Source organism: Chroicocephalus ridibundus, chromosome 5 (genome assembly GCF_963924245.1).
Source record: "Chroicocephalus ridibundus chromosome 5, bChrRid1.1, whole genome shotgun sequence".
In the NCBI taxonomy this organism is placed as follows: domain Eukaryota; kingdom Metazoa; phylum Chordata; class Aves; order Charadriiformes; family Laridae; genus Chroicocephalus; species Chroicocephalus ridibundus.
The window spans coordinates 81,823,569-81,850,487 of NC_086288.1; the positions used below are offsets into that span (position 1 = coordinate 81,823,569).

Consider the following 26,919-nt stretch of genomic DNA (forward strand, 5'->3'; position numbering starts at 1 on the left):
TTCACCTTCCAGATCTTGGCAGGATTCTATTTTTAACGCCTTGCAGATAGTTATCATTGTTAGCTTTGCTGTCTCTAGTGAGTTTCAGCACTATTTTTCCCCCGTCTTTAATCTATGTTCCACTTGCCCAAGTTCCTGTATTTGAATATGACTTCCAGTTTTAACAGCTTCATTTATGTTTCTTTTTGACCATGTTTTGGGAAGTTTTACTCTCAGCGCAGTATCTTTAAGTAATATCTAAACCCTATGCAAGCTGCTTTTAGCTTCTCCTTTTATACTGTCTTTAACTAGCTGTTGATTATTTTTGTAATGCCGCTTTTGAAATGAAGCATCAGCCCTACAGTGATTTAGGGCTTTTTCTTTATAAAAGCAACTATGTTTGTTGTTACAGCAAACGTACACTTTAAAGCATAATACAATTTTAAACAAGATTTTAAATGATTACAAGTATTACAACATGGAAGTGTTTGAAAGCAAAGTGGCCTTGCAAACATGTTATCTAACATAGCCAGGAAGTTTTTAGTGACTCTGCCTTCGTTGGTGTCCCTGGCTTTTTATTTTTCCCTTGATCCTTTTCAGGAGTCGTCAATGTCAAGCCTTTACTGAATTCTAGGAAGGATTGGATATGCTCAACAGCTCTAAATAATTAACCAATATCAAAGTGGAAATAGTGTCAAAGTGACTGCAGAGTGGTACCTCCTTACCTGAGAATTCCGCTCCATATGTGGAATCTTCTGTATGACAGTGACTGAAGCACCCGTAGTGATGTTTTGTTGCAGTTGCCATACAGTACTTCAAAACAATTATTGCCTTGAGGAAAGCAAGCTGGATGTTCCAAGTTGTCTCCTGTTGGCAGAATGTTTTATGGACATTCTGATTCTTCAAGTTTTTAATATCAAGTTCACTGGTCACATTAAATTTTGTTAGCCGTAAGCCGCCAGCAGTGGCAGAGCAGCTCCTTACTTCAGCAACCCTAAAAGAGAAATATCACATAAGGGTTTGTAAGACCAGTCCTCAAATTCCAGATCTAGACCTTTATTATTATCATCAACTGCTTACACCTGCAAAAAGAAATGAGGTTCTCCAATTCTGAGCAGGATTATTAATATAAGAATATCAATGATCAGGAGACAGAAAAACCTTGTGATGGAAAAAGTTTGTTTCCCCTGCACACAGACTGAAATTGATAAGAAATAATGGAGAAATAAGCATGCTCCACCATAATGCCGTTTTTACAGAGGCTTTCAGAGAAACAGAGACGATTCATTGTTCTGTTATCGTACTGACTGCTCTGCCACTACTGATGCTTCACAAATGCAAGATAAGACAGAACAACAGTTGACTGAAGACCCATGGTAACAGAAAATTCAGTTTAAATAGATTCTTAACCATTTTGCGGATTTAAGAGAAATGAGAATAGAATCTAAGTCATTTTTTCTTATCCACATTTGTTGCTGTAAGCAGCAGAGATAAGAGCAGCAATAATATATTTCTGTTACCAGTGATGACAGATAACATTAAAAGTAGTAGTTGCCTTGAGTGAAAAAGGTCACATTTTCCCCTAATTGCTGTGAGAAGTGACATACATTGCTCACTGAAATGCACATAAAAATACCTTTATTATATATTTCAAATGGAATGTTGTTTTTTTTTGCATAGAATCATCTGTGCAATTTTATAATGAACTTTCTCTTTCTTTTTTATTGTTAGAACTAGCCAGTCAAGCAGTGTACCTTTAAAAAAATCAAAAGGAAAATTACTAGGATTCATTCAATTTAATTTTGCATTAAATCGGTTGTGAACGTCGCATTATTTCCTCCTAAGTCAATAAATATTGTTTCATAAAGGTTTGTATTTTACAGTCACTCGATAAGCAATGATGCCGGAACAGGGAGTGGTGTTTTTCTCTTTTGCAGGCCCTCCAGTTAATGTCACATGCAACATATTTATAAACAGCTTTGGATCCATTGCAGAGACAACCATGGTAAGATATTTTACCTCAAACAATGTTTAAAGTTCAAGTTAAATATGTTCAATGAGCTCAAAAGCTAGATAGGGCTTCTCTTCACCTGGAACTAAACGAAGGAGGAAATCCACTTCTGAGAACTGACAGTGAAAACATTTAATTTGGCGATTGATTTTTTTTCTAACAGAAAATCTATCTTTACACCATCAAACACACAAGGAAAAGTAAAGCCAAGGGTTGGGATTTTTATTTTTCCATAAGTTTTATTTAGCGGTTGTAATGAACTCGCTATTTGCAATTAGACAGGTATTGGTTTCTACAGTGTTGCATCTTTCTAACCTGAAAAATGTCAATTCATTATGTTACTTTGTTAATAATATTTGATAATTTCATTATATACGGTGCGTATGGGGATGTATGCTTTATTTTAAAATTCCATCTTCCATAGAGCTATTGCACAGAGATAACAGAATAACTAAACCAGTGATCTGGTATACAAAATTTCATTACAAATTCTAAGAGTTGGGTAAATATAAGTGGGTTGCACGCTTTTTGTACATATGCTTACAGTTTGTCTGTTAAAGAAAGGCAGAAGATAGGGTACAAAAAGACTAGAGATTTTAAGGTAATAAGAAGAAAGAGAGGTCAAAGTCTAAAGATAGTAAAACTAAATATTGAACTGTGAACTGACAAAAATAACTTGGATAATCCTATTTTAGAGGTGAAACATGTCTGCTTATAACTTGGAGCACAGATTTACTCCTTAAAATTTGGTGTGAGAGGACATATAGTCATTCTTTCTCCATAGAAGTACCTTACATATTTTGAACAAAGGTAAATAAACACCTTTGAAAAGAGTTACATAGTAATTTGGGGACAGAGGGGGTTAAAATACAGAGAGATAAAAGATCTGTGGGAGTTTGTAAGATCTAAATATAGTAAATACTTTGAAATCCCAACAATTTCAAGGGTCAGGATACATACTTGGAATGACAGAACACGGAACAAAAATAATTGGTACAACAAGAAAAAAAAAAAAAAAGGAAAAGAAGATAAAGAAATAATGCTAAGCAAAAGCCATCCTTCTGAATTACCAGTAAGAGCAAAAATGAGACCTTTGAATGTAGCCAAGGACCTGTAGTTAGGAAATCAATAACATAAAGTCAAATATTTATGCCCCCTATCTCCAAAGCCATGTTCACAGCTGCCTGATCTTTACTTGCCTTGGAACACAGTGGTAGATGTTACTGGGAGAGGCAGACGATTTTTTTTCAGGTAGAAAATCACTTTAATTTGTATTTGGGTGCCTTGCCAGACTGCAAATCCCAAACAGATTGACATGGCGTCCAAGGAGATTTATTCAGGTTCAATCAGAGGATTAAGCAGTGCCCACATGATTAGAATAGGGCTCCACAGCTACTTTTTAATGGCTGTATTGGTGAAAATGGTGCAAAGCAGGAGATAGACCACGGGGCCAGTAAAGTGCAAAAATTAACAGTTAGATCACTATAAAAAGGATATACGGAAAACTGAAGTTGCTGCCACTTAAAAAAATTGTCCCATATTTGGGAAGAGGATGCCTGAGTTCACATCTCAAGTGTATTTTCTCTCCAAAAAATGAGAATTATAAATGATTCCTTTCAGTACAAGTTAGTAAGTTAGTACAATACTTCTATCTCACAACGAAATTACACTCTGTTCTGTGTTGCCTTGAAAGCCAATTAAAACAGTCGAGATAGACCACAACCTGATCTGTAACACATAGCTCCAGGGTAGTATGCTATAGAAAAATGTCCACCGCTCATCCCCCGTCAACTGAGCAGGTTACTTTGTCGTAGAAGGTGATAAAGTTCGTCCAGCATGATTTGCCCTTGGTGAATCTGTGCTGGCTTTTCCCAATCGTGTGCTTCATTGGACTTGTGATAGCCCCCAGGAGGATTCATTCCATAAGTAAGACTGATGGGCCTGTAATTTCCTGGATCCTCCTTTAAGCCCTTCTTGTAGATGAGGGTGACATTAGCCCTCCCCCAATCTTCTGGGATGTCCCCCAATCTCTATGACTTCTCAAAGATTATGAAGAGCAGCCTCACAACAACGTCAGACAGCTCGGGACACTTTCGGGTGGATATTGTCAGGGCCCATTGATTTGTAGGGGTCGAGCTCCTGTAACAGTTCACCCACCAACTCTTCCTTCACTGAGTGTGGGCTTGTGTTTGCATCCACCTGGTTTTTTCTTCCGAAGGCCAGAGGCCTAACAGGGCTAGTAAAGATAGAGGTGAAGAGTTGAGAACCTTTGCTTTTTCAGCGTTGTTGGTGACTAATTCACCTCTCCTGTCTAACAGTGGGCCAACATTTTCCTTCTGTTTCTGCTTGTTGCTTAAATAACTGAATAACCCTTTCTTTCAGTTTTTGACATCTCTGGCCAATTTAAATCCAAGATGAGCTTTTGCTTTTCTAACTGCATCTCTGCACACCCTGGCAATACTCTTGTAGTTCTCAATGGGTATTCTTCCCCTTTTCAGTCTCTGGTTCTGAGAAAACACTTCTATTCTGGTTTTGAGCAGGCTCAGAAGCTCACAGTTAAGCCAAGGGGGTGTCTTTCTCCACCGACCTCCCTTACCTTTAAAGGGGATGAACTGGTTTTGTGCTTCCAGAAGAGTGCTCTGGAAAAACTCCCAGCACACATTAACTCCTTTAGCCTCCCTGGAAGCTTCCCCCCTCCCATTTGAGCTCTGAGGGAGCTGAAGTTTTTCCCTTCTAAAATCTAAAATCTAAAATCTTTGCCCTAGTACTAACCTCCAGCGCGCTCAGCAGGATCCCGAACTCCACAATGTTGTGATCAGTGCAGCCAAGGCTATCACTAACCAAGACATTACAAAGCAGGTTTTCTTGGTTTGTGCGTCGCAAGTCCAGCAGTGCCTCATTCCTGGTTGGCACATCTGACATTTGTATGAGAAAGGAGTCCTCTACGCATTGCAGGAACTCGATGGATGACATGTGAGCTGCCGTATTGTTCTTCCAACAAATGTCTAGCTAGTTGAAATCACCCATAAGAACCAGGTTCTGCTGACCTGAAGATTAAGCGGCCCAAATATTGCTTTGTTGGCCTTATCATCCTGGCTTGGAGACTGGTAGCAGATGCCTACTGTAAAATCCCCTTTGCAGGTGACCCCTCTGATCTTGACCCAAAGGCATGCAATAGGACTTCCACAGTCTCCGTGGTTGACTTCTATACGTTCGAGGTCCTTAACATAAAGCGTGACTCCTCCTCTTCTTCCCTGCCTGTCTTTAAGAAACAGCCGACAGACATCCATCACAATCCTCTAGTCATGCGAGTTGTGAGTTGTCCCACCATGTTTCAGTTATCCCTATGATGTCATAACTTTCTGACTACCAATTACATACATTCAAAACCTGGACAATTAAGCACAACCTTGACCTTAGGACAAATGCAGCCTTCAAGATGCTGGTATTCTGTTTATAACGTATCCACTGATACAGTTCAAAACAGACTTTTGCTTATGGTCAGCAGCTGTTGACCTCTCGGAGACTCAAATCTTTTGCAGAAGAAAAAATGCTTTTCTGTAGATAGGACTTCCATTCGTGTATTTTATTAACTTTAATTCTCCCCAACACAGAAGATTAATATCTTCTGAAAAAACAGAAAATCTTTCTATATCACTATACAATCAAAACCATCTTGCATTATTTTACAAACTAAATTTCTGCACTGTTGAACAAAAGCCAGTTCGCTGCAGTTCAGTATTTTAACAATTGTCCCTATTTCACCAATTGTATTTACTATAGACCTTCAAATTAGGAAGGTACCTATGTCTTAATATTTAGTCTAAATCTTTATGCATAGAGTGACGTGTTAGAACAATTTACTAAACACAAAAAGGACTTTGATGTTCTTGATAAATGTTTTTTTTTTTTTCCAAACTGTGAACAAAAGAGCTGAAGTAAGCAGCAAGTGCAAAATAAAAGCTGGCCACTAAGTGGTACTTTGAAGTCTCACTGGTATTTAAAACTACCAGATGAATAGTGGGATATGCATATAAGCTATTAGCTCTAAAGAAGCCCGAGTGCAGCGAGGCAGGTCTTTCCCTGGGGCACTGCCAGGTCCTCTCTCCCCGTCTCTCTGGTTGTTTAGTTTTCTCACTGAAGACCAAAATCTTTGAGCTCCCTCTGCTGCCTCGGTTATGTATAACACGGTAAACAATTACAGAAATATAATGGGTTAAAAAAAACAAGATCGGCTGCAAAATAGACGGGGGCCGGCTTTACATTACTGGACTTTGTAGTTCTCCGTAGGGAAGAGGAGTTTGTCAGTGCGTGATGGGAACTGACTGTGTGCAGCAGGAACCGGCTTTTGGGCAAGCAGATGCTCTTAAACTCATCCACAGCCAAACCAAAAAAAAAAAAAAAAAAAAAGTAGCTCAATTTGGTTTACAGCTTGTTAACTCTGTAGATTGCGTCTTTCTTTCTGTTTTCTTATTTTACACATTTCTTTCAACCTCTTTAGAGGGTGGGTTACAGTTATTTCCTGTTCCCTTTCTTCGTCTCAAAAAGCAAACCAGACAGTTCATAGCGGCGAGGAAAGGAATGCCACCTCTTGCTGTGATTACGGTCGAACCTGTTGTAATTTTAAGTGATCATATGAGGAACTTAATTTATGTCACGTATGCTCTGAGGAGGGGAAAAAAAAAAAAAAAAGTAAAGCACATAATTTAAAACTCCCTTAAACAATCTTCTGTTATCGGCACCACTTAGAGTCCAGCCTTGCCAATATTCCTGTTATTGGAGGAATGGCAGTACCCTATCTGTACCATATTCACGAAGTGAAGATTTCACACTCATCCTCTGGCCCAATAAAACTTTTATTGCTTTGAACATATAAAGGAAAACCTAGATTCAGTCTTCCATTTTTTACATGTTGCTACTATTCTTTTTTTCACCCAAGGATTTAGAAATCTTAAATACTAGTAGGAGATTTAAAAAAATATTTTAAATCATTTAAATGATTAAATAACATAAGTAACATAAATTTCTCATCTGAAGTTTTTTTATTTAAGATAAATAGCAATATACCTAAGCACAGTTAACCTTAAAAATCTGAGAAATCAATCAGGCTGCTTGGTCATATGAAGTTAAATGTATATTCGCAATATGGGAACCATATCCTACAGGAAATTTAATCATTTTTTTTATTGGTGCATTGGAACTTAAATTTCAGGTTTTACCACAGCTTCCTCAGAAGTTCCTTACAGGGTGTCTCTCTGTAGCTCCAGCTGTGCTCAGCTTGTGTTTGCACTGTACCTGCTGGTGCTAAGAGATTTCCTGGTCGTTAAGAGCCGTGTCGCATACAGACTTGGCAGCCGCCAACAACGAAAAAGGAAGAGATTATTCAGTTTCACAGGGTGAGAATAACATCAACACCGACATTTTCATGTACAAATATTCAGAGACAAAATACTGAATACATGAAGCAAAGGCGACGGAATAGTTAAGCTATGGAGCAGATAGTAGGCCATCCCAAATAGCCTCCTTTTATTCTAGTAAATATGACTGACCAACTTCCTTCAAGGCTTTCTGAGTTTTAAAGGTCAGGAACAACGCTTTGATCTTAATGCAGATTTACAACAATATTTACAAAGTATGTACGAATATGCTTAGTATAACGCATGTGCTAAAAGCGCATTGAAAGGGACACTCACTGAGAGACCTGATGCAAATGACAACAGCGCAGACAACTAACACATTAAAAAGTACACGTCTCCTACTTGTTCCTGCCACATTTCTGCCGATGGGTATTGACTCAACCTGAAAAACCTGTATTGTCCTGAGTATCGTTAGGAAGCAGGTGACAGACCTTTCTGTGCTCCCAGCACTAACGAGATTATCTTACATTTACAAATAAAATGGGCTTTTAACCTACGTTAACCCATTTTTAAGCCATCATAATAATCTCTTTCACAAGTCACAGCTCTAATTTCATTAGCTTCATCTTTTTTTCAAGAGAGCATTTCTATTTATGTTCTATTCTACCTATTCTAGGTTGTCTTTAAATAGAGTACTTGAAAGGAGCGTTCACTTGTAGACATTGCAAAGCTTAATGCTGAAGAGTTTCACCAAATATTTTTCCTAAATGAATCATTTAGATGATTATCTCAAATAGGAGGAAATATATGCCTGCCTTTGGTGAAAATATGCTGAAAAAATCTTTGTAACGGATACAGCAATGTGTTAATACTGAAGTGACGGGCAGAAATATCTAACATTGCATAGCTTTTGTCTCAGATGAGTGAACATGCGATAAAGTCCACTTTACAGTTTCAAAATTAGAAAAAAAGCATTCTTTTTTTTTTTTCCCTATTTGAGAATTAACTCCCTCCTTTCGAGGCACAGAGAAGTCAACACAGAGAAGTCTTGTATGAGTTTGGAAGGTGAATTATTTAACGTCCTTTATCTTATCATAAACTTGTCTCTGCCCCCTGAGCCTGGGTCACAGACTCAGGAGTAGGCAGAGGTGTTTCCAATTCTAGCGGGTCTGCAGCTGCACGGTTTGTTACGTGACCAGGTTAACCCATGCAAATCCTTTGCTGAACCAGCATTCTAAGCAGACAGCATCATTCCATCCTCCCCAGATACAGCACCTATTTTCCATATTGTGTGGAAATTCTATAGGATGCAACCAAGAGTTATTGAAAAAGCACATTGCGATGCATACAGCGTAGGTGTTAGCAAACAAATAGAATCACAGGATCGTTTTGGCTGGAAGAGATCTTTCAGATCATCAAGTCCAACCATTAACCTAACACTGCCAAGTCCACCACTACCCCATGTCCCTCAGCCCCACGTCTGTCCGGCTTTTAAATCCCTCCGGGGATGGCGACTCCACCACTGCCCTGGGCAGCCTCTTCCAATGCTTGGCAACATTTTGGTGTAGAAATTTTTCCTAATATCCAATCTAAACCTCCCCTTGTGCAACTTGAGGCCATTTCCTCTTGTCCCATCGCCTGTTCCCTGGGAGAAGAGCCTGACCCCCCCTGGCTACCCCCTCCTTTCAGGGAGCTGCAGAGAGCGAGAAGGTCTCCCCTCAGCCTCCTCTTCTCCAGGCTGAACCCCCCCAGCTCCCTCAGCCGCTCCTCACCAGACTTGTGCTCCAGACCCCTCACCAGCTCCGTTGCCCTTCTCTGGACACGCTCCAGCCCCTCAGTGTCTGTCTTGTGGTGAGGGGCCCAAAACTGGGCACAGCCCTCGAGGTGGGGCCTCACCAGTGCCCGGTCCAGGGGGACGGTCACTGCCCCAGTCCTGCTGGCCACACTGTTCCTGACACAGGCCAGGATGCTGTTGGCCTTCTTGGCCACCTGGGCACACTGCTGGCTCATTTGTTTTCAAATTAAAGGGGAAAAAAGGACCCATGACAGATGGTTTTATAAGCTGCAATGGAAAACATTGGTTTGTGCAGCTCTGCTCTGAAACTTTTAGTCTAGGATAACTTTTTAGAAGGGAATCTTGGAATTCAGACACTGTGTGGTGGAAGATATCAGGTAAGACACTGGATGGTATCACGACAGCATAATGAAGCAGAGAGGGAGAAGGAGAAGTTAGCGAAAGGTAGCACAGCCAGCTCCCATCCATCTCACCAAGTTACAAGGTGTGACATGGTACCAACTTTTTCCAAGAGCTGATCAAGGGTGAGTGCGTATCTCTACTGGGTGGTGAGAAGAAGGTGTGTTTTCAGGTACCTGTTACGGAGGAGACCAGCTGAAGCTGTGCATGGAAACATGAGGGTCAAGTACCCGATTTGCTGCTAGACTGTAATAGATGGTGCTGCAGATGGAGAGGTGGGTGACGCTACACACAGAAGAGGCTAGTACAGCTGATGCTGCACATGATGGTCAGCAGGTACCAACAGCTGAATTTCCACATCTGGGGAAATCTGGTTCCCTACTAACAGTGAAAGTCAGCCTTACACAAAAAGTCAGAAATGAGGAAAAATATTCTCACTGCGTTTGTTTTCTGGCCTCAGGGAAGTTCGTGAGGATGATTGTACTATTCTATACCTTTTCCTCACCTTCTCTTTCTGTGTTATAAAATGAGAATATTCCTGTATTCTTTCCTGGCATCTATACTGGAGTTTTTTTTCTCAGGAAATAACTCCAGCCTCTTGCACTCCTTTTATGACTCTGAAAAAGTAAAGGAAATGTCAATTTTTCCTTTCTGATTCCTTTGATGATTTACGTCTTTCCGAAAAACATAATAGGCAGTGTTTGGATTGGATCATTCCAGAATTAAATTCCAGGAATTTGGGCAGCAAAGAAGAAATAGTTTTGACTGTTATGTTTGGTTTAGGTTTGGACTAGTAAAAAATGGCTGATTAAACTGATTTTTAAAAATCACCAGAAGATTTGCCTTTGCTGGAGTTGACGACCTTTGCAGAAGCTGGTGGCAGGTTTCTTTCTTTCCCCGGCCCCTCAAGCCAGCGGTTTTTAAACTGTTTTCAGAAGCAACTCTCTGGTGAGTTATTAGGGAGCAGGAGCATTCGTTCCTTGGTTAATAGAGTGAGATTACGGTATTTGAAAAAGAGGCTCAGTTACAGGGATGGTTTCCACATATTTCATCTGTTTAAAAGCCAATATAGTCAATGTGGACATAGGGAAAAACTGAAATATAAACTATGAATAGACACGTCTGTAAAAAATGAACAAATAATCTTATTCAACATTAGGTTAACCTTTGTTATTTGTCGTTCTAAAGCGGCAACAAACCAACTCAAGACCAAGTCTCAGGTTAATTTTATAGATAGCATCCTGAGGCCAAGTTCCGCTGAAAGCTCTAGAGATACAGTTCAGTCTTACCTATTAACTGAGTGCATTTGAGAAAATACTGGAGAAACAGCAAGGTCTTGTTTTCAGGTCTCAAAACCGGCCATTTCTAGATATCCTTTCAATGATTTATGAAGAACTGAGACTTCCTTTAAGAAAGGTAATTATCTCATACGGGCAGCACCTGTAGATTGACCGTGAAGTTAAAGTCCAGAATAAGTGATACGGTGCTGATGAAAAGCTGCTTGAAAAAGTTTCGGACATTTTCAATGGCTTTAGATGAAGGCATTGTCATAAGGGATCTGACTCAGTTGTTACTGTGTATTTGCACTATTAATGGAAATTTAAGAGTGATGCAAGAACTGAAAAGAACATTCTGTGCATGAACAAGTCATAGGTCTGAAAATATAATAACAAGTATCTACAGTAAAGCAGAAGGTCAAACAGACAGTTTTCCCTGACAGCAGCCACGAAACGGCCACAGACAGACTTTTGCAAAAACAGACGCCTTTAAAGCAGGATCTAGAAACATGATATACCAGAAGGTTTCCAAAATGAAATACTAAAGTTCCCATTTCAGTTGTTCTGATTTTTAAGCTGGATTATTTTTTTTTGTGGCTGTGACCCATGATTTATTTCAAGATTTTTTTGGAAGAAGATGAATCGGAATAGGTTTTATATTTATCCCAGTGAGGTTTGGTGGCCGAGTCACAGCCAGATTCTGTGATGTTTTCTGGAACTCTGGGCTGAAATTCAATGGTTTCTTTATGCAATATAGAGAATAAATATCTAAGTCAGAAATAAAGACTGCTGGTTCCATTTAATTTTCCCTACTGATATAAACAGATCATCTGGATCTTAATAGCCATCTATAAGGGTAACTTATGACTAATTTCAGACCTGTGTGGTGCTGTCAAGGTTTCAAGACATAACTTTAATTACTTATTGCCAGCAGTCAAGAGGGAATCTCTCAAGTTTCCCAAGATGCAAGAAGAGCGTTTCAGGACTATGGCACATGCAGAAGTCGGGAAACCTGAGCTCATGTAGAAAAGCTGCAGCTAGAGACTGACAACAGGTTTTCTCATTCCAAAGCAGACTGCTCTTCTCTGATCCTATTTTTGCAGTGCCTGAAGATGCAGTTCCTTACCTACAAACTAAATTAATCGAAAAGCACTGCATACAGGTTATCTGGTAGTCTTTTCGTTTCCTAAATTTTAGCAGGTTTTTGTCATTCAGCTTAACAAAGGACTAAGACATGATGCTTAGTATTGAATCTCCAAGATTTTTCATGAAAAACAACTAGCAGTTTATAGTCCCAGCTGTCACAGAAAACATGGGAAATACCCCAGAGCCTCAGGCCTAGTCTGGAAGCTGAGTGGCTGTGTCTGCTCATTTGAGCTGGGCAGCCAAAAAATCTCTTGTCAGACACCACCAGCCGCACACCGTATCTTCTGCTCTGACTTCCTAGTCCTGGGAGAGATGTCAAATCAGGTATACAGCCATCTACACCAACTTCAGGTGCACCCAAGTCTAAACGTTTCAGAACACGTCAGTCCCACAGGCCTAGGGAACAGGCAGCAGTGCTAGTCCGACACTTGGGTGCTGGGCAACATTTTCTTAACGTTTTCCTTGCATTAAGGGAAACCTAGATTCAAATGGTTTTCACCTCATTTGAAGAAAAGACTGAATCCAAGCCTGCAGCTGCCTTAGTACTCTAAGCCTAGGAGTAATTTTTCTATCTAAAAATCGATAAATATTTACTATGATAGATGTTACAATCAGCTCTTCCAGACATACTGTAGGAAATAATTTTCTCATTCTCTCCGGTCTGTTTTAACAAACATTCTTAAAGATTTTAGAAAACACTTTGTACAACACAGAAAGCTGAACAGCTCTGATTAAAGATACCAAATTTTCCATTTCCCCATAGCCACAAGCTGCAATTCTTAAGAACAGAAGACTTGAAGGGACTTCATCAGTGCAATCCCTTGCTACTGCAGACAATTCTGCTTTATAGTCCTATTCATCACCTGTTCTAATTCAGCCTAAAACCCAGATGCTTTCTTTCCATGCCAGCCCATATGAAAGGTTCTTCCAGAATCTTTATTTTATCATTCCAAAGGAAACTTAGCCTTTAACCAAATTTTTAGATCCAGTGTTTACCTACACCCATCTGATCTTGTTCTAGAAAAGATGGAGAAAAGTTCACACCGCTTATTCCCGCTACCCTATGCTTGCTTCCAGAGTCTTCTTTCTCTGACTGCTCTTTTTCACTGAAAGGAAAAGCCACAACTTAGCACTGTGCTATGAAAGCCTATGGCATTACTCCCATCCCCTCCAGCATCTTCTTTCTTACTCTTCCTTTTTTATATTAGTCTTTTCGATCTGCTTGAATAGCAGCTCTGTCCAGCTGTTGCTAAAAGTCTATGTCCTGCTATAGCAATTACAGCATTACCCAGAAAAAGCTGTGACGATAACTGATTTGCAAGCTGAGATCTGTTCAGTCACTGTTACAGAAAACCTGAGGACCTGTGAAAATAAGATTGCGGCATCACTACATAGCTCTGTTCACTTTTTATGAGGTATGCTGTTTATAAAGTTTCATATTTTTTTGCAATCATACAAGAAGATGAATTCCACTGAGGTTATGATTGTCTCACAGTCATGATGTTTCCTTAATTTATAGGGATGCAGATACCAATGTAAAGACATTTTTAAAAAGAAAAAAATCAAGAGACTAGGACAAAATAAAGAATTTTTCAAATATCTTTAGTATCGCTGCCTCATGATGTGTATTTAAGCAATAAAATTAATCTCATCAAGGTATATGGGGATTTTGTCCTTAACTCCCATTAACGCTAATAGGAGTTAAGTCCGTAAATCCCCATCTATCACTGTAAGAATACAGCCTTTCTCCCTCGTTTTTGCATGAGCCTGTAATTTACTAACACTTCGATTACAGAAACAAAAGCTTCAGTCAACTTTAGAATAACAGTTAAATGAACCTGAATTAAGAAAATAAAGTATTTTCAGACTGTCACCTTTGTTCCTAATTTCTGTGCTTGAGTCTAGTAAGTATGTGGCGGAAAAGTTCTCCAGCACAAATACTTTACACGAAGCATTAACCTTGAAATTCTTTCCTTGAATAAGTTTGAGTTATTTTGGCATCATTTAAAAATTCAGTTCTGCTCTCACGTCTTTATTCTATGCTGAACGCTTGGTACTTCATGCACTCTGGGTGTGCATTTTTAATTACAATAGCCAAAGTAATCACTCAGCGTGAAAGAGCTGTGCGCTCAGATTTTTTTTTTATACATCATACCCATACTGCAAAGGCATATCCTAAATCATATCCAAATAAAGTTTAAACCATTTTAGAATACTTTAAAATTAAACAGTAAAATTATACAATTTATCAAAAGAGCTTGTAAGAATCTGTTTTCTACGTAGCCATTTTCCTTTTCCGAAGAGAATACACAGCATGCTGTCAAATATGCTCATTAACAGCTGCTAGAACAAGATGTATTATGAGACCGTGATTCAGGCTTTTATTTTCTTTAAAGCTGATACAATCGGGGCAAGGTGTGGGCTGATACACATTTTTACTGACATACCCCTCCCTATGTCATTACTGGCATTATAACAAAGGTGCCAGATCTCTTTTATTTCCACACACCCCCACTAAACCCTTCTAGATTGTAATACCAGGACCAGAGGAAGTGGTCTGAAGCTGCGGCAGGGGAGGTTTAGGTTAGACATTAGGAGGAATTACTTTACTGAAGGAGTGGTCAGGCACTGGAACAGCCTGCCCAGGGAGGGGGTTGAGTCACCATCCCTAGAGGTGTTTAAGGAACGTCCAGATGTGGCACTTCAGGGCATGCTCTAGTGGCAGAGAGGTTGTTTGTTTGTGGGGGGTTTTTTTGGTGTGTGTATGGTTGGACTTGATGATCTCAAAGGTCCTTTCCAACCATGAAGATTCTATGATTCTAAAACTATTGGTTTCTTCAACAGCACAAAATATGACTTCAGAATGTCTCACTCACCACCTCAGCAGGACCCTGCTGGGTTCTGCACTTTCTCTCACTCCCAAGCCCTTTCTTTTGCACCTGCGGGTAGTTCACCGTCGCACCCGGGAGGCACCACCCTCCCATCTACATCCCCCAGGCAGGTGTCTCCAGATGGGCATCTACAGATTGTCATCTCTTGGCAAGCCTCTACAAAACATGATCAAAGCCTGGGAGCAAATTTAATTCCATATCTTCCTTTCCCGGAAAAAGACAGCCAGCTACCTCCTCAAGGCCTTTCTTGTCAGATACTGGGAGCCAGTGGGAAAAAATATCGATCAATTTTATCACAATCATGAAGATATTGAAGGTGAATTAAAAATGAGTATATTGAATACATGTAACTGAGAAAAAGAATGTATTCACTATTCTTTACTTGTTTTTAATGATAAAACAATAATCTTCAAAAGCACTTCTGGGGAATCTGGATTTATTCACTTTCTTTAAAAAATAAGCAGTCTTTACGTTGCCTGATCTTTCAATCACTAGATTTCTTTTTCAGGTAATAGATTTCCAAAGTGTAAACGTATAGGAACATATGAAAGCTAATTTATTGGCATAACAGGATTAGTTAAAGAAGATTTCTAGTCTGCTTTCCATCTACAGACATTGCGTGCTCCAATATGTGGGATCTCTCACAATCTTCGTTTTAGCTGCTCTACCTTCTTTTATAGATTTAAATTGAATGAGGGTTTAGCTACTTGACTTCTAGTAGGATTGAACGGATAGAGTACTGAAAATTTGATGTTTCTAGTCAGTCTTTATTAGTTCCCTCTTTTGCAACAAGTTTTTCCTTATTTTTGTGAAGGTTATGAAACTGGTTAGTCTACAGTTTCAGAAAACTGAACATATAAAATGTGTAATTTGCATGCTTTGATATAATGTATATTATATATAATACATATATATAACAACACTTTTCAAAGCATATGTCTATACTTTACACTGCTTAAGTCTTTCATTCATTTTGGATAATTTTACTCTAATTTTTAAATGTTTATACAAGAACTTACAGTGTAACAAGGCCGTTTCCCAGCTTAGCAATATGTAGGGAAAATATTTCAGATTTGGGCCTGTGACTAGTGTTCTGGTATGACTGTAGTATTACAAACCACGGTAATTGAGATCTATCAAAATAAGGTTGGCTTTTCAATGAGTAACCTCTATCTCCATCCCCTTCATCACGGACCTAGCGGAAGCCCATGAACTTGACATTTCTTCTTTCTCCCTTGCTACTCCTCTAGACCCACATGCACCAGTTCACAAATTTCTTCATCAAAGGAGCAGGTCAGCAAATGGATACTGAATGGAGTTTGTGCCTGTTCAAGTTTTATTTTGCTGCCTGAAGTGCACTCAGTGTTTTTAGAGATGGCCTTAATAATCCCTAAGAGTCTCTGGGTTGTCTAGGGCTGGTAGACATATCATAGGATTGCAGGAGATGTGCGTCTGTTTGAACCAGCAGCTGAAAGGCAGAATATCTTAGGGCTTTTCAAATGCCACTAGATGTCTTCGTGCAGACAAACAAATTGTTCCCTTTCTCCTCAGCACTGGTACGCTTCAAATCCACATTAACTTTTATGTGTTGCCATGGCATCAGTGTAGAACCTCCAAAACAACATGATTTTCTTGACACACTTCTTGGTGTGCTTTATGCCTACCAATAAATTTAAAGACAATTCAAATCTAGTCAAGTTTGTTTAAAGTTAGAGATATATCCCTTCCCACAGCCCATTGTAGCAGATATTTAAGCTACTGGAGTTAGCAGACCCTGCTTCTGGACTTGAGCTGCTTCAGCTTTACCTTTTATTTTACCCTTTTCACCCTATTCTAGATAATGACATAGTTACCTACCAACACAAGAAAGGCTGCAAGGAAAGTTAGTGTGGAATTCCCAAATTCATGTCTTATTAATTTGGTTATATTTTCCTGAGGAGATGAAACAGAAGATGATTTCAAATACATGTTTTCAATAAAGATTTCTACTATGAGCCCATTCAGTCACCCATCGAAACCAGTCATGTTCTAAGTGCTAACACAGAAAATGTACTAATAACAACATGGAATATATAGCACCAAAAATTCATCTGAACAAATGAATAATCTCAGAAAAACCCAGCTTTTCACTTAGCAAGAAATGCCTCCTGCTGCTAGAGCAAGAGCATCTTCAGGGACACATCATTTGTCTGCAGAAAAATACCCAGAATCTTCTGTCAGCTGAGAACAAGGCAAAGATCAACGAAGACAGAGGCTTAGTGCATGATGTTTGTTCATGTAACTGTCATGTCCATTTTCATCTAATCCCTTATACTACTGTGTGAAAGTGCAAACATGTTAAAAGCCCCTGAGCTAAAGCTTAAAAAAGCAATTACATTGAACAAGTTGCAAAATGTGGTTTTAGTGTAATGCATTAGGAGCTGGGAACACACAACTTCCATTAAGAATGGAAGTAGTATACTCAATCTTCAATTAATAAATATTCTAAGACATGCAGTAAGAGCTGTGACAAATGTTATTATACAGTAAGTACTGTGTTTGATTATTTTTTTTTAAAAGTAAACATCCTAGATATTAACTAGCTTAGACTTTTGATATGATGATTGTTTGTGAGCACAGAAACTAAAATCCAGCCATTGCTACTGATAATAAAACAGAAAAAAAACCCAACAGTACAATTGACTAAACCATTTTGTAATGTTTTGATCCTAAATCCCATGGAAAATAAGCAGATTTTGTAGCACACTTTTGAGTTCAACAGATTTTGAATGTTTTGTAATGAAGACAAGGGAGTCAGAAGCTAAAAATCAAGGAGTCCTCACAGAAACTATTAATACATTCTTCTTTTAGCTGTGGATTGCATGACAAAGACTGATAGCTCTGTACTAATAAGCATCCTGTAAGTGTCCCCATACTTTCAGTAAGGGAAAGACTGAACTGGAGTAGTGACTGAGCAGTTCTCATCCTCCAAACCATTAGCAGGGATGGGAAATGAGATATTACTCAACCCAGAAGGAAAGGCAGCAAGCGACATTCGTGTGTCCCAAGTAGAATGTTAACAGAGGCTACACCACTTCTGAATCCAAGGTTAGGAAAGCAGGTGACACACCCGGGAAGAGCACTTGGTACGCAAGTAGTATATATACTTGCTTGCTGAACTCTGAATTTTGATTTTGTAACGGAATCTGAGATATCTGATATTACAGATAGAAATTGTCAGTTCCTAGTTTTAGCTAGTTCTTTGCCAAGTTCATTCTAGTTCCATTGACTTCAATATGATTATTGCTGGGCACTAATTGGAGTCAAACACTGCAAAGGAATTAGGCAAAATTTAAATAACATTTTAAAACTATTCACAGGACACCCACCTGGCTACCTAGTGGTTCAGAAGTATTAAAAAAACCCAACCAAACAAACAAAACCAAACTCAAACCAACCAAACAAACCAAAAAGATTAAAAATATTAATGAACACTTTAAAATCTGCTTTTATACATCCGTGGACAAGGAAAGAGAGGACACTTCATCCAAAAACCATCAAAAATCTTTTCTGAATAGCTCAAACAAGTTCCTAAAACTTCCTGAGATGAGAGGCAAGTTAGCCCTCACCCAAATCCCCAAACCATCTGGCCTATCCTACTTGATGGAAGGGGAAAGAGAAACCAACATTTCAAACTAGTCTAGGATTAGAGCTTCTATCCAGGAACCGAACAGGCTCATCCTCAGCCCACAAGGGCTCAACTCGAGAGATCCTGATCACCAACAAAGTGTTTAGCCAACTGACTTGAGGCAGGACACAGGAAAGTTTTCCATGTCTTCATGCGTGGAACCGCATACTCGTCCTTATACAATAAAATTGCAAGACTCACAGGATTAGAAAGCAAAATTGCAAGAGGAAGGCTTTCTCCTAAGGCCCATCGATGAAGACATTCCTCTCTGAGGGAGGAATCCTTCAGAAAATTCACAAAGTCCTTTTTACTGCATTACTGCAGTTGCTCCCATGGACTGTGTAATTCCACAGCAAGAACAATAAAATCACCTTTAAGTTTTACCCACTGACAAAATCAGTTCTGGAAAGAGAGCTTCCACCTGTGGAATTATCCAGGGACAGATCACCGGGAAGGATTCTGAGAGTCAGACAAACTCTTTACCGTAATCAAGAGCGTATCTACATTGCTTCTTGTAAGGAATGCCCTACAGCCATGCAGTACAGAAAAGCGTGTTCTTAGGGATGTTTGGCATTAGTCAAATCTTGTTACTCTGACACAGATTTGGGGTGTCAATTAAAGTTACGTACTCAGCAATCAATTTAAATCACAGTTAATTTCTCTTCAGCTGCTATGGTAAATCTCTGACAGATTAATGAGTTGCAGTTAATGGTGGAGCATGGAGTCTGTTGCATTTTTTTTTCCCACTCATTAATTGAACTGCCATATAACATAGATATATGCACTATCCATGCTGCAGTTCAGACCTGTAATAGTGCAAAGATGTGATAAAAAATAAAGATAAGTCCCTTATTTGCAATAATAAATCATGTCGGTGAAAAGATCACCAATGTTTATTAGCATGGTGTTTTACCTCAAACCAGGACACGTGATGAGCCAAAGAATGAGCCATTTTAGTCCAGTCTAAATTTATTGATAATTAAGAATGTTCTTGTCTTTAGATTTAGAATGTTTTCTCCCTCTAGTATTTGTCCTTTGATATAGTTATGGGTCGCAATCAAGTCATCAATCAAGTCATAATACAAGTCCTTTGTATTACCGGTTTAAAGAAATCAAACTTTTCTGTCTGTTCTCACAGAACTGGCTACCCTGTCCCGTTCTAGATCATCCTTCTTCTATATATTCCTTTTCTGAACATGCATGACTAAAGATGAGGCTTCACCATAAATAATCTCAGTAATCATGGAATTCCAACTGTTAAGCATGAGGAAATACAGGGAATCCATCAGATTACACAGATTTCATTTACATTTCTTAAATGTCATTGTGAATTTCAAGGGTCTTCTCCCGCTTTGATTTTGCAATGACACGGGTAACCTGCATGCAAACTGACTTACCTCTTTGAGGGGTTTGCTTCAATTTAAATCCTTGAGTTTCTATACTAGGGAAATTTCATCAAAGGCATATTGAAATATGCGGGATAGCTTTTGGTCCAGTCTGAAATTTTCAGGTATGTAAAGGAAAACTAACGAAACTCCATCAATTTACCCAAAGTGATTGTGTTACCTAAAGCGCAGCCATAGTTCTTAGGGCCAGTGAACAAATTTAAGAGACAGATGTTATTATCACAAAGTACTAATATGACACAGGGCATCCTGACTAATTATACTAATCAAGGCGGCAATAAAAAGCATGTCAAATTGCATATTTTTCAGAGAATGAGACAACAACTTTAGAAAATCTCACCAGTAAAAATTAAAATTATGAATGTGTTCTGTAACATAGTAGCTTTTCGTGTACAGCAGTGAGACCAGGAAAGCAAACCCAAGAGAGAAGACAACTATGACAACCTGTATCCATCCAGTCCCCCCCTGGTACTAGCTTTGTGCTAGTAGAACAAAATCCAAAATCGCCCTTCCCTTTTTGTGAAATTTTCTCTCATGGTTTTCTAAAATAAAATAAAAAATTAATTGTAGCTATGGTAAACCAGGAAAGCATATGTTACAAGGGGAGAATTCATCTTAGAAACTGTAAAATAAAAAAGTTAGCATTATGTTTTTACTTCTGTTCCATAGCAACACCAAGTCTATAGTACTATACTGGACTGTGCAGCACTCATCCAGTTCAGAAAATAACCATTTTCTTCTTAGTTTTCTATTTTATATTCCAGTTGTGGAGTTAGTCTTAAGTGTAACTTTTTTTCACCAGTATTATATCAAAATAAAAATATTAAAGGTAAAATTCCTAAGGGCTTTTAATTAGCCTGTTAAAAGCATCCTATTTAACAAATTACATCAAGATTAAGAAGTCAAAGTATATTGAAGATAAAAAGCATAAGACAAACACAATGTTCTGTAGAACAAAGGCCAAATATGTTTTTCATTTACCCAAGAAAAAAAACGGAAAATGAAGTGACATGTGCTCTACAGCATTCATTTTATGGTTGGTGTACCAAGGACGTTGTGCTGAAACATGAACTACTAATACAATTTCACTAGCAACTGAACACCCGATAATTTTTTTGGGGGGGGGTGAGGGCAGAGAGCGAGAAGAATGATAACACCCACACAACTGTATGACCAAATAGTCTCATTCCCTACGGGGCGATAAACAAATTCAATAAAACAAATAGCCCACTCTCGTTACAGAGTTATACTTACTTTGAAGTGGCTCTTCAAGACATTGGTTACTTTTTTAGACCAGGATTCCCTTATTCTTCCCAAGACATATTTATCTCCCTTGTAACATCTACTTAAGCCATTTAAAGCCGTCCCCGTTCCCCCCATGACTCCAGCAGTTCTCTCTAGTCCTGCCTCGCTCTTACTCCAGACCAGCCAGCTAATTTTCATTCCTCACTTGAGCCTTCACCTGAGCAGCTCTTTCCAGTATGTCTGAGATACCTTCGTAGGAACAGAGGATCGTATCCAGCCTTCATTACAACACCATAGTGGGTAATAGACTGTAGTTACCAGATTTTAAAAAAATTCTTGAAAAGAACAATATTTCTCAGAGCGCCTTTAAATTTACTCTTAGTGGTGTTCTTGGAAAGACCGTAAGATACCCATGTTAAAATTTTACAGTGAGTTAGAACAAATAAAGCAAAAACCATTTGGCTACATTATGCAAAAGACAAGTCTAGGTTTCACTTAGATGAATATAGTAGTCAAAATTATAATATTATTTGGAATTGTAACAGTTGAGTTCTGGAAGCTTATTCATTTATGCATGAAAAATTGATGATCTGGTTCAAATGACAGCATTCAAAAATTATGAGAGCAGGTGATACGCAATGTTCAAATGAAGGACATATTTTGGAAATTTGCTTTTATATCTGTCTCTCAGATCTAGGATTCCACACACAGCACATATTAAAAATGCATTAAAGAAACCAGTGAGAGTTAGGCAGTTAATATCTTGAGGATTTGTGCAAAAGTTTCCATAAAGCATCTAGGCATATTCTGTATGCTATCCAAATATAGCTTTAGCTGTATCAGCCTAATGAAGAAGGAATCAACATATTCTGTAAGTATTTTAGATTTCACTGTGTGCTGGAAATTACTAATTAAAATGTTAGTACTGCAGTCCGTAATGGCCTCAGCCTGAGCATGGACAACAAAGAATAATCACTTATCTCCCAATTTCTATTTTCTTGAGCCCTATGAAGTACACGAACATTATCCTGATCCTCGCCCTGTGGCCAAGGGTTTCAAAAGACAATGGGTTGCCCAGAGAAGCTGTGGCTGCCCCATCCCTGGAGGGGTTCAAGGCCAGGTTGGACGGGGCTTGGAGCAACCTGGGCTGGTGGGAGGTGTCCCTGCCCAGGGCAGGGAGGTGTTGTTACCAGATGATCTTTAAGGTCCCTTCCAACTCCAGCCATTCTGTGATTCTGTGACAGTGGATCAAGCGTAGACGCATCGAGCGATCTCATTCCGCAGAAGCAGGGTCCGACAACAGCAGCCTTGAGGTTACAGAAGTGGCTGTGGAAGCCACCACAACGTAAATGATTATTTCTCTCTCCCCTTAAGAAACCTCCCCAGCACAGAGTTATTTGAGTTAGGAGTCACCCCTCCAGGCAAGTAGCACATGAGAACAGGATTCCCCTTGTAGGAAAACTGGTCAATTCTGGCAATTTAATTCTGGACTCTGTGTTCGCATCGAACAACCCTACTTGTTAAAAGCAGCTAAGCCTTATGGTCACAATGTGTAAGTATAAACTGAGACAATGAATACTTGTCCTTCATACAATAGCAGTCAGATGTATCTCTTTCTGTATCTTTTTCAATAGATTAGGCATTTTTTTAGTGAATAACGAGAGCCAATTTAGGTCAGACTTTTCAGGGGAGAGAACAATGAAAAACAGTTTCATTTGCTTCAATGAAACATATAAGTAGGGTTTTTTTCATCTTAAAAGCTGGAAAAAATTTAAATCAGTAAAATTTAAAGTTTAAATTGAACGTTAGGAAAAAATTCTACACCAGAGTGTTGTCAAGCATTGGAAGAGGCTGCCCAGGGCAGTGGTGGAGTCGCCATCCCTGGAGGGATTTAAAAGCCAGGCAGACGTGGTGCTGAGGGACACGGGGTAGTGGTGGACTTGGCAGTTTTAGCTTAATGGTTGGACTTGATGACCTGAAAGGTCTCTTCCAATCAAAATGATTTTATGATTATGCCTTCTTGCTGTATGGGAGACACGAAAAGCTCAGTTCTATGACCACTGAGGCTTGTCTAAGAGTTTTGGCTTAATTCAGGGGAGAAAAAAAAAAAACAAAACCAAAAAAAAACCAAAAAAGCAACTTGTTTCTACATCTCTAAAGTACAAATCCCCGGCTCTCGTTTCATCACACCATGGTGCTAATTATGAATAATACCAACACCTTCTCATCAGAACTTTTTACTTCTCTTGAGGCTGCCACTAGCCCCGTTGAAAAAGAAGTGAAATTTCTTTAAGTCCTTTTCTGAAAGGGAGGTTAACAAATTAATTAACAATTTATTAAAAACCCAATTTATTAGGAAATCCTATGCTCTTTCTACCTGGTGTTTAATGTTACGTGCTTCCATTTGGCCAGGCAGCCTTTTTCATGCCTGCTGAAAACAAAAATCTGAATTAATTTCCTTCTCCAGGTGTAGTTTTCCACTTACTGGTTTTGTCTTTAAAATTTATAAGGTTACATTAATAAAAAAACATCTGCTGGGACTTTCTCTATATGATATGCAGTATTTTCTGATTATCAACCAACAAATGCTTGGTAAACATGTTTTTAGGCTGTTTGGCTACCCTAAATTGACCAAAACAGCAGAATGCTGAAGGTATAAAAAACCATTTTGCATGAGTAAATGTTGAATATTGAGGTTCCTGTTGTCCTTTTTTCTGTCTGTTGGCATGATCCTCACAACCGTATGGCCGCATGTTCCAAGTTTCATAAGAGCAAATATTGATAGGACACTGGAATTTTAACAGTACCCACAATTTCTACACCAGTGGGGTTTTAACTGGTTATTCTAACCACTAATAACTGCAATGCACAGTTATTGGCCAAATCGTATTGCTCAGTCTTGAACACCTTGTTTCCTGTTCTGACTCAAAAAAGTTTCCTTTTTAAAATGAATTTTCATTGTCTTTTATAACAATAAAAAGTGGTTATTTACTGCTACTATATTCAGAAATGTCACGTAAGCTCTGATAATCAGCTCCCATTTCCCCTCTGCACCTAACATGTCTTTCTTTCTATTTTATTTTTATCTTCTTCCATTAGTGCAGTAGTGTAAAGAATGAGGAAAATTGTATTATGGCCAATAAAAGCATAGTCCCTATGTCCTTATGCTCAGTTCTCTCAGTTCTAGACATAATGTAATGAGATGCTAATACTTTTATTTAAAAACAAATATTTTAATCTTTCAGAGTGGTAAATTTTTGAGAAAGTGTGCAGCCATAAATACGACATTTTCTCTGATAAGGAGTATATACAACTCCAAAATGACTTCCAGAAGTTTGAAGTCCTCCACTCATCTTTTCTGTAAAAGCCCCCTTGATTAAGACAGGGCTGTCTGTAGGAATTAAGGTGACTCCACTTGTACCTAAGCTAATTTTTTGTAAGGACTCATATGATCTCCACCATGTTTAAGCAGAGGAGGAACATGTGTCCTTCTCAGGCGGCTGTATGGCAAGTTATGGCTCAAAAATTTTCCTGAGGCACAGGAAGTCTAAGCGATGGGTCTAAAATATGTAAGGATTAGAGAGAGAAAGAAGAAACGAATTTAACTTCCCTTACAGTGGGACAGCTTCTCACTGCCTAAGAGAGGGAAGTGGGAACGTCCCCGCCAGGAGCTGGGTGGAAAAAGGTAACTCCGTAAAACTCTTTTTATTGCTTCTCTCATTTTGATTTCAAGACAAAGGTGCTGTAGGGGTAGAGTTGTATGAAGTTATATGAACTGTACGTGGAGGCTGGATTTCCTTAGCTTGGGACTTTTTCAATTACCCTGAAATGCATCTTTATTCTTATCCATTGTGTCCCCACTGATACAAATAGGTATCATGCTGGCATTCAGCTAAGTAATTCTTTTGTCATCCACAGATGGACAGGGGATTACATGGCTAAGAAATGAAATAAAAGCTAAATCCCTATGCTTGATAAAGCTTTGCTTGTTTTCTCTTTCATGCAGGATTACCGAGTGAACATCTTTCTCCGTCAGAATTGGAATGATCCACGCCTCGCGTACAGCGAATATCCAGATGACTCTCTAGACTTAGATCCATCCATGCTGGATTCAATTTGGAAACCTGATTTGTTCTTCGCTAATGAAAAAGGTGCCAACTTTCATGAAGTTACGACAGATAATAAGTTGTTGCGAATTTTCAAAAATGGAAATGTACTTTATTCCATCAGGTGAGTCTCTAATCAAAAGGTTTTTTTCATTTTTCATTACAATTTTTTTTCATTCAGAAGCTCAAAATTGTACCTAAGAATTGCTAACGGGTATCTTCAGTTGCTAGTCGTGCAGAACTATCACTAAAGCAGTGAGTTTTGAATAAAGAACTTTATCATCGTTCCTGATCATTGTTAATACTAAAATAAAAATGATCCCTCATTAGGCATGCACACAGTAAAAATAATAAAAGTATATTTCCCATTCTGAAGTACAGATACTGAGCCTAGAGGAGCAAGGACAGAGTAAATAATCCTGGAGTATTATAATCTAGTTATAATCTAAACTGGCCTATGTATGAGTTTCACATGCTGTAGCCTCCCATGTCATGGCAACCCAACATTATTTCTTTTTCACCTATTTGGATATTGCAGTTGCACTTCAACGTGAAAACATGACCTCTTTGAGCAAGCACGACATTTAAAGCACAGTTCACTTACTGCTGGAGATGGAGAGAAAAGTGAAAAATAAGCTTTTGAAAAGGTTTAAAAAGCTGTAAGCAGCGATCATAAGTATTGACAGAATCTAGTTATCTTAATTCTTTTCTCCTCACTTTCCTTTTATCAATACAGACATCTGTAGGCACTTTACCACTACCTTTAAAAAACTGACCTAATGAGAAACACATTGGATGTAAGTATAGTAACGCCCCATTAGATTTGGTATTAATACAGCGACATATTTGTGCAAACTGTTACAATTTTCAAAATAAATACACCTCCTGCCCACTTAGTGTTTTGCTTTGCATGCCGTTACGACACCGCATTAATGGGTAATCGGACTTTTTGAAGAAGCATCAGGAATCCGTAAAACAGTTTTTATACTAAGAGAAAAAGAAAATATTTGTGAGTTGTGTGGATGTATCAGTGGCAAGGGAGTCCCCTTCCTCCCTCCTTCCACTGCAAGTGGGCAGCGTCTTGCCGAGCTTACACAGGGAGAAAGCGTTGGGTTAAAATTCCTACAAGCATTTCGTACCCAACAGGAGGTTACTCTGCCCATCTGGGAACATAATCACTCTTCAGTGTCACAACACACATTCTGTCACTTGAAACAGATGGAAAGCAGGTAAAAAGGGTTCCTTCTGCGGACCCAAGTAGAAAGCAAATCTAAATCGATTCTCTCCAGACTGTCTGAGTCACCCCGAGAGGCGCTGGTGGTTGTCCCACTCTAACCAAGTAACTCCTCCTCCTCGCCCTACTCCCTCCAGGTATGTACAACGCAGAGTGTAGGCACCACCAAACTGCAGCAAGTTTGAGTTGCAGCTTCAACAGAATTCAAAGTTCACGGCCACATCAATGGGGGAAAAAAACCAAACATCAGAAATATTATAATATTAATCTATAAAAGCAAACATTGATTGTGATGAAAGCAGATGCCGCGTAGCTCCTGTGTTTCGTGTAGAGCTAGAAAGTTTGTGTTGCCATGATGTAATTAAGAACTATTACAATTTCGGAAACATCTAAAATCATATAATTG

At 38.8% G+C, this 26,919-nt stretch overlaps 1 protein-coding gene across 1 annotated transcript in view; it reads left to right on the forward strand.

Moving 5' to 3' along the window:
* GLRA3 (glycine receptor alpha 3) overlaps positions 1-26,919 on the forward strand; it is a 90,638-nt gene that overhangs the window by 22,385 nt on the left and 41,334 nt on the right. Inside the window, exons 3-4 of the mRNA XM_063336620.1 lie at positions 1,917-1,984; positions 25,180-25,403. Of these exons, the coding sequence (XP_063192690.1) occupies positions 1,917-1,984; positions 25,180-25,403 (292 nt within the window). The remainder of the gene's footprint in view (positions 1-1,916; positions 1,985-25,179; positions 25,404-26,919) is intronic.